This window comes from Electrophorus electricus, chromosome 22, assembly GCF_013358815.1.
Source record: "Electrophorus electricus isolate fEleEle1 chromosome 22, fEleEle1.pri, whole genome shotgun sequence".
Classification (NCBI taxonomy): domain Eukaryota; kingdom Metazoa; phylum Chordata; class Actinopteri; order Gymnotiformes; family Gymnotidae; genus Electrophorus; species Electrophorus electricus.
This window is the reverse complement of record NC_049556.1, coordinates 11,766,354-11,778,853: the sequence shown is the minus strand read 5'-3', so window position 1 is coordinate 11,778,853 and position 12,500 is coordinate 11,766,354. Positions and strand designations below refer to the sequence as shown.

The 12,500-nt window shown below is 47.5% G+C and overlaps 2 protein-coding genes across 3 annotated transcripts in view; one reads left to right on the top strand and one right to left on the bottom strand.

The window, feature by feature from the left end:
- The window catches only part of dnai3 (dynein axonemal intermediate chain 3), an 18,176-nt gene extending 17,855 nt beyond the window's left edge, over window positions 1-321 (top strand). The window contains exon 23 of the mRNA XM_027030668.2: window positions 72-321. Within this exon, the coding sequence (XP_026886469.2) occupies window positions 72-206 (135 nt within the window). The 3' untranslated portion in view covers window positions 207-321. The remainder of the gene's footprint in view (window positions 1-71) is intronic.
- A 4,514-nt stretch (window positions 322-4,835) lies between these two features.
- Window positions 4,836-12,500, bottom strand: part of syde2 (synapse defective 1, Rho GTPase, homolog 2 (C. elegans)) — a 25,388-nt gene continuing 17,723 nt past the window's right edge. For both annotated transcript variants that reach the window (XM_035521270.1, XM_035521271.1), the window contains exons 5-7: window positions 12,152-12,333; window positions 11,786-12,017; window positions 4,836-7,902 (exon numbers count right to left, since the gene is read on the bottom strand). In XM_035521270.1, coding sequence (XP_035377163.1) covers window positions 7,232-7,902; window positions 11,786-12,017; window positions 12,152-12,333 — 1,085 coding nt within the window. In that variant the 3' untranslated portion in view covers window positions 4,836-7,231. The remainder of the gene's footprint in view (window positions 7,903-11,785; window positions 12,018-12,151; window positions 12,334-12,500) is intronic.

Genomic DNA, 12,500 nt, shown 5'->3' with positions numbered 1-12,500 from the left:
TTAAAGTGATGGGTGCAGTAAAGGTGGTGTTGTGATGGGTGTGGTAAAGGCGGTGTTGTGGTTGTTCACAGGAAGGTGTTGTAGCACTGAAGCAGCTGGAGGAACTGGAGGAACAGGCACAGAGAGACTACGAGGACTACCTCACTCTGGAGAAAGCCATTCTGAAGGACATGGGCCTCCAAACACAGCATATGTCTGACCACTGAACACACACACACACACCTGCTCACAGGACATATCTGACAAATGACCAAAATGCACACAAAAATGTTCAGAGGACATATGACACCTGGCCAAACACCCCCCCCCCCCCCCCACAACACCTGACTGCAAGATAATTTACAGCTCATATACGACATTTGACCACACACATGCACTAGCTCACAAGACTGAAACCTGAACACACACACGCACGCGCACACTTACAAACATGTTCAGTCACAGATAATATCAAGATCTGTGATGTCTGACCACCCACACTGTGAGCACAAACCTTGAACATAACCAACAGCTGAGTAGTCAACAACACAGGTGCAAAAAACACGGTCTGTTACTGACGTAACCTGTGGTGGGGTCTGTTACTGACGTTACCTATAGTAGTAACATTCGATTTCTTTACTATTTATACATGACCAAATCCCTCCTGCCTGTTGTAGCACTGTGTCTAATACTGAAGGTTGTTTTCATGCTGTTAAATGAATAAAAATTCAATTTTAACACTGAAAATTAATTGAAGGTAAAACAGAACCAGTGGCCCTGGCTTGGTGTGGGAAAAGGCATGTTTGCAGCTCTTCACAAAAGTAAAAAGCAAAAAATAACCTTGAGGCTGCCACGGATTTCCTGACTTGGGTTTCTGGTGATCTGTCTGAGTTCATCATGGTGTCCATTTCCTCACGATGCCCCTCTCCTCTGGTTAATGCCCCTGGGGTCAGGCCCATGACAGCTAGTCGATCGTGAGTCATTTTGCTTTAGTATAGACCCACTTTGTCTCTGTTGCAGGATATCAATTGGGCGCTCATTAAGACGGCCGGCCCACAGGACCGTGGGTGCGACCACGGCACGCTCCGTCTCCAGGCAGGTCCAGGCAGGTTCAGGCCATTCCTGGCAGATGTGAGTAAGGGGTGGAACTGCTACAGGAATTCCCCCTCAGCAAATATGAGCACCACTTCACAAAGGCCGCCAGTACACGAGGGCAGAGACGAACAGTCAGAACCATCCAGCAACTGGTCGAAGCCCACCCCTCTGTAACCATCCAGCCAATAGTTGAGAGTGGTCCACCCCTCCAAAATCATCCAGCCAATAGTTAAGAGTGGTCCACCCCTCCAAAATCATCCAGCCAATAGTTAAGAGTGGTCCACCCCTCCAAAATCATCCAGCCAATAGTTGAGGTAGCTGGGTAGACGCAGACAGAGATGGAGAGAGGGATGGCGAGAGAGAGAAAGAAAAATAGTAGAGATGGTGCATGGGTCACTTCAGAAGTTCTCAACCCATTTCCACCCCCACCCCCACACACACACACACCACAGATTTTACTGCCTTTAATTAACTGGCCTTGCCAACGTTATGTTTGTGCTTTGGCTATTTTGGAACCAGAATGTGCTGTGAGCCGCGAGCACAGGGCTGGGAAGCTGCAGGTCAAATGTCAACGAGTTGCATGCTCCAAGCAGAAGCTGACCTTTCATCCTGATCTGCCCAATCCTGACCCTTAATCGTGATCAAAACAAGCACACGTCTGCGTTCAGTCCTGAATGGTCACTCCTGACAGGACAGTGTGTTTGAAGGCGTGGGTGTTTGAGCTGATATTACAGCGCTGGGTATTATAGCAGGTTCTCAGTAAACGCTTCACACAGCTGACTGAACATTTTCAATGACACATGTAAATGCACACACGCACGCACACACACAGACACAGACTGGCAAAAGGGTGTTAGGTGTACTTATGAGGTGTGTTTGGACAGCTGGAACATATCAAGCATACACACGGTTACCACAGTGTATTAAGAAAATGTAATGAAAAGTGAGCACAGTGCATTGGTGTAGAAGTACTGACCCCAGCGCACTCACACACGCACACACCTCTGCTGTCTGCCCAATGCAAACAGGAAGTACATGAACTGGAAAGTCAAACGTAAGGCAACAGTAGTGTCTGCCTCTCCCTCTCTCTCTAATGGTCTATATATGTAAGAAATCTGTAACAATTACACTCTACAGTCTATACAGTGTGATCTGGGGCTGAGGCAACACACACAGCCATGCTTTAAAGCACACACACATACACAAACACACAGAACCATGATTTAACGTGCTTCTGTGGCCTTACTGATCACGGCGTTGTCTTATACCCCTTATAAAGGTCAAAGTGATTTGAGTGAGGTGAGACTGGCCCTGGATCAGTACCCAACACATAGCAAAGAGAGACCCTAGCTGCCTGCATACACACGTTCACAATGCCCCTCCACACAGTCACTCTGTGTGTGTGTGTGTGTATAGTCTGTCAGCAGTTTACATCTATGATGGGCGAAATGCTTCAGATGAGTTGCCAAGCATCTCTCAGACTCAGACTCTTCTCAGGGAGATATGAGAGAGAGAGAGAGAGAGAGAGGACATGAAAACAAAGAGACACATCAAACAGGGCAGAGCCCCACCCCCGACTTGCTTATGAACGAGATTAAAACTTATGAGGGGCACTGCATCACTGGAATGTGATATCAGCTCAGTGGTTTTATGGTCTCACCTATACCCACACCATATTTGTGTATTATAATCATGTCATAACCTATTAATTGCCAAGACATAAGTACATGGTAGTACAGGGTAATACTGCCATTTATATACAACACAAATGTTATATACTGAAAATATGAACCACCTCTAAAAATTATGTATGTTTATACTGACTAAACAATGTATGTACATTGAAATTAATTAACATGTAGAAGCCAAAGGTCGTGTAGAAGCCAAAACTGGTTATATGACCAAAAAGGTCAAATCTAGTGATGAACCTTGTTTCCATAGAAACATGCTACCAAACGCAAGGAAAGGACAGCAGAAAGAACCCAAACACAATGGAGAACACAGTGGAATTTAAAATAAGGCCCGTGTGACGTGCAAGCCTAGCGTCTGGTCCTTGGGAACCCACGCTCAACACTTCCGAGCCCCACACTGGAGCAGGGCCAAGCTGTGTTCACCAACCAGCAACTCAGCCAGGCTCGGCTCCGCCCTCCCCAAGACTCACCTGTGTCAGAGAGGGAGGATGCTGTGAATTGTGCCACATAGACTTCAGAATCCCTCCCTCCATCGCTCTGCTCACGAGCTCCAGGTGGATTACACAGAGAGATTGTTTACACGTTGAAAGGGACCAGGAGCAGAAGTTCACACTAGCAGACAGTTTTGTATCAAATATCGGCCCCGTCTGAGAAAACACACTCCAGCCTCTGTTATGTCTACAGCCCCTCATACGCAACAACAAGTTCAAATTCATTCCTACAAACCACATTCAACAAAATCTTTTTGTAAAACATGCATGTATAATATTCATTTTCCAAAGCAAGGTACTTCTTAAAGGCTTAACTCTGAATGGAAGACATTAAAAAACAATTACCTATAAGGAGAGATGTTGACGGACTCGGAGTCGAGACAAATAACACCTCATTTGAGTCAATGGGAGTTCTGTTCACAGCCGTGACCATATCTAATGTAAAAAAGGCACTAAACGCGTAGCATTTATCTGAACGCAAGAACCGACAACCCTTTCTGCTACTTATACCAATAAAGAGTCTGGCCCTGAAGCAAACGGGCTGCTGGGATATGGAGCACGGCCATCATCTTGTCGCATCTCCCTATAATCAAGTCTGATTTTCCTCTGTGTGTGTGCAGGCAGTACAGATTCACCCCACATCAGAAGCGCGTGGAGAGTTGGCAGGAATTCCGTTTTCTGGGCCACGGCCAAACATCGCAGGTGTCTGGCGCGTTCTGCGCAGAGAGCACCTCCGCAGAGAAACCCGCCCCGTGGGGAAGCCCCGGCTTCTCCGTCTTCACTCCGGGGAGATTCCGATACCAGCCGTCCCCTTCTACACGCTCCTGTAGCTTTTAATTACTCAGCTTACGGATGCTGAGCACTGTCGCAAATTTTCTTCATCAAAAGACACACAGGCAGGAGCACGCTGGAGACTGGCGAGAGAGCGCCGGGGCTTCTGGGACAGCAAGTTTAGACAGGTGAACACACACGAATGTTTATGACTGCAGTAAAGAGAACTTACTGAGCACACACCAACACTTCTCAGGCCTTTGCAGGCTAGCCAGCACATACAGGCTTCTGTGGCAGCTGCCCTTGTGTGTCTATTTTTCACCAGGAGAACGTGTTCAACTGCTGTGCGAGTAGTGAGGCAGACGTTACACACGCGACATGTAGAACATGAAGTATATGTGAGTATTCCAGCCATGCACCAATAACCAATAGTTAAACACCAACCAATACAGACATGGACGGTGGCTGGGCTTCCATAACTTCCTAACACCGGCGTTAGGTTCAACGGTTCTTAATCATTGGTTCTCCACGCGCTTCTATCTTATATCTTTATCCCCCTGCTGGATATTCATTTGTTGTCAACGGTCTCTGACTAGCAACATGTTTTTTTCCGTATCTGATGTTGTTTGTTGCTTTATTAGGGCTCGCTGAACAGTTTTAGCTCTTTCAGAATCTCACTGAAGAGTCACGAACAGTTTGAGTAAAACAGGCGATAAGTACATTTGCCATGTGGAACGCCAGAGTGAGCGTTGTGTTCCCAGCAGTGGCTTTACCTGAGCAGTGCAGGGAGGAAGGAGGGAGACACCCGTGAAATACACACTTTAATGGGACCATATTAATGTCAATATCAGTACAAAGCATAACTGGTTTAGTGATATGTTCATCATATTGGGGTTCTGTCCATTGTCAGAACAGTTGAACCAAACTGTTTAAAAACAAGACAAAAACCCCACAAAAGACTGGAGACAACAGGCATCGTTGGAGAGAGAGAGAGAGAGAGAGAGAGAGCAGAGAGACAAAAAAAAAAGTGTGGGATAGAAAAAAAGAAAGGAATGTTTTGACAAAAAACAAAAACAAACAAACAAAAAACCACTGAGGGCCTCACGTTATACATCAAGTCCAGTACCTTTTACACGCATGAGTGATCCCTCAGTGCTGACTCTGGATCTGCCATAACTCCACCCCTTTTTTCAATAGATGGCAGAACTCTGGCAAGAATGTCTGACCTCAGACCAGCACTTGGGGCCACCTCACATCTTCAGTGCCAGCCCAAAGGTACCATGAACGAGAAGACAAGGAAGGAAAGGTGGTCTTCATTTCCAGACCCGACTAATCTACACCCGAGGTGACCTAACCAGGTCGGGTTGGGTAGAGGCAGTTATTCGCGTTTCTCCAAAAGCATCTACACTAGGAATGGAGACCTTGGAACTGTGCGCTCCCATTTAACAAATGACCTTTACGCTGTGGCTTCTGGGGGGAAAATAAACACCACTGGAAAAATGAAAAACATTTTACACAGATAGTTTTTAGTTCTGCACCAAGAACATCCTCTACGAGATTGTCCAACCGTTTCAAAACTGGTGTAGTCATCATCCAGATTTAATTAGTCTAGATGTGACAAACAGGCTTAAAGCACAAACACACACTGACTACGGGGCTGATAGCCACAGCCCCATGATCTCAGACAGACGCTTGTTTAGCATGACTAATTTACAATTGTGAACAGCTGCCAAACAGGAAAAACCAACCACGATTTGACCATAATTAAAACAAACAATCTCTATTTACACGCATAAATACAGAGTGTAGGAGGCATTTAGATACACGTATTTACTGTAAAGCTTTTGACCCAAGCGCGGACTCCCCTAAATACACTACCCTAAGATAACGCACGCACACACACACACACACACACACACACACACACACACACACACACACACACACACACACACACACACTTTACAGCTTCGTCTGCTTCTGTACATCCTGCAAATGTGTCCTGGTAGCTTAAGGAAAAAAAAAATAAAAAAAAAATCAATCAATACTTTTATTTATTCATTAATGAATCTGATTCTAATCTACAGGGCAAATACTACAAGGCAGCTGAGAAACATTTAAATATAAACACTGTCCAATATAAACAGCTGTCAAAAAACAGAACGTACTCCTACTATATCTATACATGTCTGTGTCCGATAAATACTCCACGAGTACCGCGCCCCTGAACTGCACAAAGTATGACAGTACCCTACAGACAGTAACCATGGCAATGCCAATCACAAGCCAACGCCAACGTCCCAGGCCCATCCAAGACTCATCCGGCTGTGAGAGTTTTCCTGCCCTCTGTCTTTCTGGGAAGCCTGGTGCTCCAGACGGTCAGGGAGTTTGTACCTTACACGCACGCGTTTCAAACCTGACTCTGTTAGCAAGGGGCCGGCTGGAGGCGAGAAAACATTTGCTTTAAAACATGATTATTTAGCTTCTACTAACTATTCTGAAGTATCACTAGTTACTTCACTAGTTACTGTGAAGATGTTTTTGTTTTGTACAGGTAATGTAGAGTGTGAAGCATTTGTAATTGTTTTAAATAGACTGGAGAGGTGTGTGTGTGTTGGGCAGGGGGTTAAGGCTAAAGACGGAGGGCATTCTCCTGGGGTGTGTTCAGGACAAGAGAGTGTTTAGGATGCAGCATTGAGGTGTAGGAATGTCTGCACAAGGTCCATCGTACCAGTGTGTTTACGGGGAGGGTCGTCAGCGCCTAGGCATTCTGGGATGTGTCGGTTCATCTGGGGTACACATGGGTTGCCTGATTTGCCCTGCATCTACATCACAGTGCGGGGAGATTCACACTTTAGGGATCAGACATGTCTCTGGTTTAGGGATTTTAGGGTCTGTGTTTATCTGAACGCCGCCTCCAGACGCGGGGTTCATAAGTGCATTGTTTACGTGGTTACAAGTCTATCCCGTCGCTCTACAGAAACAGGACATTAGAGAAAACTCCGTTGCCTGAAGTTCTACCTTTACATAATGAAGGCACCTGGCAACCCCACGGGGCTGAATGGGTTCTTCTAATAAGAAGAAAACAACTCACGACATAAAGAACAAAATCAAAGACAGAGGAACCGAGAAGACGTCTCAGATCATTCAAAACAAAGGAATGTCAGTACGTCCATGCTCCGTGTCCGTGTGTGACTGCTGGAGTCAGTGTGAGAGGCCGTAGCCCACGGTCAGCTTGTTCTTGTTCAGTTCCCGCTCCAGGTTTCCAATCAGCGTGTCGATGCTGTCCTGTAGGTCCCGCAGGTCCCGCAGGTTCACCCTGTGGCTGATCTTCATGTAGGCCTGGTAGGCGCGTTCGTCCCGCTCGGACCGGACCCGATCTCGGCAGACGGGGACGATCGCCGCGGCAACGTCCCGTTGAAGCTGGACCACGCCCCTGTCCTCCTCGCTCTGCTCTCCACTGCTCTCTGGCTCCGCCTCCAGCTTGAGCTCCGCCTCCGCCTCCACGTCCATCACGTCATTGTCTGCGGTTGCTGCCTCCAGCTCAGAGGCTCTGCCTCCGCCCTGGGAAACCCCGCCCTCGCTCGCGGTCTCCTGGTGACCAGCGGGAGGTTCTTCAGGCACGTCATCGTAGTCGGCCTCCTCGGGCCGGCCCGGCTGGAGGTACGCGTCCCTGCAGGCTGACCAGTCGCCGGCGTAGCGGTTGCTCGGGCTGTCTAGGCGACCGGGGCGGGGCCGCAGCACGCCCGCCAGGTCGCCGTCGTCCAAGTTCAACACCTGAGGACGTTCCTTCCGTCTTCGGACGGGGGCCGCGGCTGGCGGGTCGGCACGGGGCTCCAGGATGGGAGACGGGGGTTTAGTCTGCGCGTCCACAACTGAGAATGGAGGGAGAAGTTTATTTAGAGAGTCATCAGGACGTGATGCATTTCAGAGCTATAGTGTTGCATGTAGTCGTAGCAATGCCTAACCACAAAAATTTGTGAGCAGTTTACTTTGAACTAAAATTCACGTCATTACAAACACATGCATCAGCACTAAATATTAGTTTCAAAACCCATTTTATGGCGCTCGAATACACAAAGAACGATGAAGAATCGCAGATGACGTCGATGACACGTAGCCTAGCGAGTTAGCACAACCTGCCTAGTTTGCTCGGCCCAGCTAACCTCTGCGGAGGACGCAACGATAGGAAATAAAAATGCAAAACAAAAACAATAAATATGTTCAAAATGACTGGTAAAGGAGTGAGTGACCATCTCAGCATGCCACATGGACATTAAGCGCCACGTTGTAGTGGCTCCCCTACTGGACATATTTAGCACTGCAGCTCAGAGGACTAAACTAAAGTGGGCTAAATAAATGTATCTTTACACTTGTGCACATTTCAATAAACCCTCCACATACTCATCTACCAAACAAGCATCACGGTCCAATCCAAGGATCCCTTGTGAGTTTGTTACAGGACTGTTAAAAATATCTGTCACAAAATAAACTAAAAATAAATAAAAAACAAACAAATGTAGCAACAGATTTTACAGCACTCCACATTATTGTGCAAATTGGATTTACATGTCAAAGATTTCGCTTTTTGTTTTTCTATTAAAAAAAACTATTTCTATTTCTATATTGTCTCTCAGGGCTCTTTGGGTCACTAAAATCAATCTCAGACACCTGTGATAATTAGTTTGCCAGGTGAGCCCAATTAAAGGAAAACTACTTAAGGAGGACGTTCCACATTATTAAGCAGGCCACAGGTTTCAAGCAACATGGGAAAGAAAAAGGATCTCTGCTGCTGAAAAGTGTCAAATAGTGCAGTGCCTTGGACAAGGTATGAAAACATTAGCTATTTCACGAAAGCTTAAGCGTGATCATCGTACTGTGAAGAGATGTGTGGCTGATTCAGAGCACAGGCGGGTTCGTGCAGATAAAGGCATGATGAGGTTTCTGCCAGACAAATTCATTGGATTAAGAGAGCAGCTGCTAAAATGCCATTACAAAGCAGCAAACAGGTATTTGGAGCTGCTGGTGTCTCTGAGTCCCACAAACCTCAAGGTGTAGGATCCTCCAGAGGCTTGCAGTCATGCATAAACCTACTATTCGGCCACCCCTAACCAGTGCTCACAAGCAGAAACGGTTGCAGTGGGCCCAGACGTGCATGAAGACTAATTTTCAAACCATGTCCCAACAAGGCAGCAACGTCAGCAAGGAGGAGTCCTGTTTTGGGCCAGAATCATGCGGAGAGAGCTGGTAGGTCCCTTTAGGGTCCCTGAAGGTGTGAAAATTACCTCGGCAAAGTATATAGAGTTTATGACTGACCACTTTCTTCCATGGTACAAAAAGAAGAACCGTCCCGTCCGTAGCAAACTCATCTTCATGCATGATAATCTCATGCTGCAAAGAATACCTTTGTGTCATTGGCTGCTACAGGCATAAAAGGAGAGAAACTCATGGTATGGTCACCATCCTCCCGTGACCTCAACCCTATTGAGAAGCTTTCCGAGTATCCTCAAGTAAAAGATCTTTGAGGGTGGGAGGCAGTTCACAAAACAGCAGCAGAAGCTCTACAAAAAGTCATAAGTTCAATGGATGTGAGAATTGTGAAGGTAATGTCAAAGAAGGGGTGCTACGTTAACATGTAACTTGGCCTGTTAAGATGTTTTTTATTGAAACAGCTTTGATTTCAGTAAGTGACCTCCTTAATGCTGCAAATTCAACAAATGACCATTTTCAGTTCTTTACAACCTATAAAATGTTTTGAAACTCTGTTGTGCATAATAATTTGGAACAGTGCATTTTGAGTTTATTTTTGAAAAAATACTGTTACCATTGCAAGGTTTGTTCAATAAAATTTGATATATTCAGTTGATGACTTAAATTATACTGACTGTCATTTGCATTGACTATTTAGGAAAATCAGAGAAAAATATCATTTGCATAATAATTCGGCACGTGGTGTAAAGGTTAAGATGGGTAATGACAACAATGACATCACAATAACGCTCCATGGAAACAAACAGCCCTGACCGCACGTTCTGTGCTCTTGCATAATTTATTCGTCAGCTCGTGTTTCCGCTTCGAGGCGGTGTTCTGTTCCTGGGCCTGCTCTGGTAGCTCTGGTGGTTAGGGCTGCCGTCCCAGGGCTCAGGGACAGACCTCGAGCAGCAGACCCATAACTCCGCCCGCCGGTGGAGGAGGGGTGGTGTCGACCTTCGCGTCGCTCCGCCCGTCCACGGACCGCACACAAAATTCCACACCTGTGCTTGGGGCTAACCCAAACACACAGTACAGCGTGGGGAGGGGCTCCGCTTCCCGGCCCCACATTCCGGCCCGGAGCTGGCAGCGCGCCCTGGGGGTGGAGAGGACGAGTGGAGGGGGCGTGGCTAAAGCGTGGGTCAGGAATGTGTGTAATTATAGACCAGGGTCAGTGCTTCCCTCCCAGCAGTAGCGGAAGGAGGGTAGAGAGGAACGAAGTAACTTGATATAGCACTACTGGCACTTGGGGGGGAAAAGCCAAACAGGGATACGTAAAATAAATAAAAGAAAGCTAAAAATGAAATAACAGCAATGAAAAGAACTCTGCGGGTGTGCAAGAGCTGACCGAGCTACTCCACTACAGGGGAGATCTGAGGGTTAAGTTTTTTCTGGGAAAAGCCACTGATCTAGGATCAGGTTGATGGTGTCCACATTAAAATAAAAATCACCCTAGTGCAACAACCATGAACCGATCTCAGAACATTATTTATAGCTGAAGCAGGTTTAATGAATAAGGTTGAATAAGTTTAATGAAAGCGCTTGGCTGGAACACATGTGGTCAAGGTCTTCATCGTAGCCTCGTCTCACACACCTGGGACCAGACTGTGTCCCAAACACACGTCCAACGCAGTTACAGCGCACGTTCACACTCCGTCACGCTGAAGAGCGGGACCAGGCACGACATACTGAGGTGTTTATGGAAGGCTAAACGTTTTTGAGGACGAAGAGGATTTAAATGTGCCTTGCTGAGTAGCTGCAGTTCGGGTGTCCATTCTGATGTCTGACATCACATCACTTATTGACCTGCTGTCCATCACAGTGTGGAGGTCTTCAACAATGACATCAGGGAACCGTGTAGCCTGTGTGTGTGTGTGTGTGTGTGTGTGTGTGTGTGTGTGTGTGTGTGTGTGTGTGTGTGTGTGTGTGTACGTGCGCGCGCATGTGGTTACAGGTGGACAAGTGATGGAATTCTGGGCCAACGCTGTCCTGTTTTCAGGGACAGGAAGTTCTCTCCTTGCCTCAGACCTCTAGTGCTCTGGCCCACATTATGCCTCCCTGCCTCCCTTAGTCAGGACGGCTGGCGGGGCTGTTTGATCCCGGAGCTCCCATCTGGAAGCACGACTCCCAGGACTATGTTTAGGAGCAGGAGGAACCGCGGGCGTATCAAAGCCCAGACCTCCAGAGCAAGTATTCCCAGTAGCCTCAGCCAACGTTAACACAGACTGCAGCAAATGCCCCAGAGACGGGCTGGAATATTCCCCTTAAACGTGACTCCCACGCCGTATACTGATCTCACCCATTCTACATACTGATCTCACCCACTCTGCGTACTGATCTCACCCACTCCGCGTACTGATCTCACCCACTCCGCGTACTGATCTCACCCACTCCGCGTACATTCTAATTTCATTTTCATTTTCCACTAGATGAAGCTGGAGTCTGCTAATGTGGGAATGCAGCCCTGTGCTTAGTGTGTGTGTGTGCACGCGTGTGTGTTTTTCCTACCTGGCCACAGTTGCAGCAGGTAGTGCAGGACCTCGATGTGTTTTTTAAAGTGTAGCGCACTGGCCAGCTCCTCCGAGTCGATGAACACGCGGTTGGCGAGTCCTGCAGCGTCCTGCCTCTGCCTGAGCAGAACAGGGCCGAAGCACACGGCCAGGTTCTGACACGTCATCTTGTTCACCTCGTGGTGGGACGCCACACGCTTCAGGTGGTCCAGAAGCTTCCACAGGGTCGCCTGTGATAAAGAGAGAGGCGATAGAATGAGAGAGAGAGAGAGAGAGAGAGAGAGAGAGAGAGACCCGCTACACAGACACTCACACTGGCCATGAGATTAAGAGATTTGAGATTAAAAGTCCGTACACCCTGTACCTTATCGACATGGGGCAGAGCGTCCAGCAAGCCGACAGTGTGGTCAGAGTCTGCAGGGTCATTCTCACAGCCGCCACAGCCAATGAGAAGAGGTCTCGTAGACATGGTGTCCAGGACAGCCTCGTACAACGGCTTCGAGATGAGAGGGGACGGCAACTCCCTCAGGTAGTCCTTAAGAACACCTGAAGAAAGAAAGGAAGTAAGAGAGGGATAGAGAGAGAGAGAGAGAGAGAGAGAGAGAGAGAGTTGCAGAGAGACTGCGGTCAGGTTGTAGTCTGTCTGCGTACGGGACACGCCGTGGGACATGCCGCTACTCCCAGAACTACAGCCAGCAGAAACTCATTACACC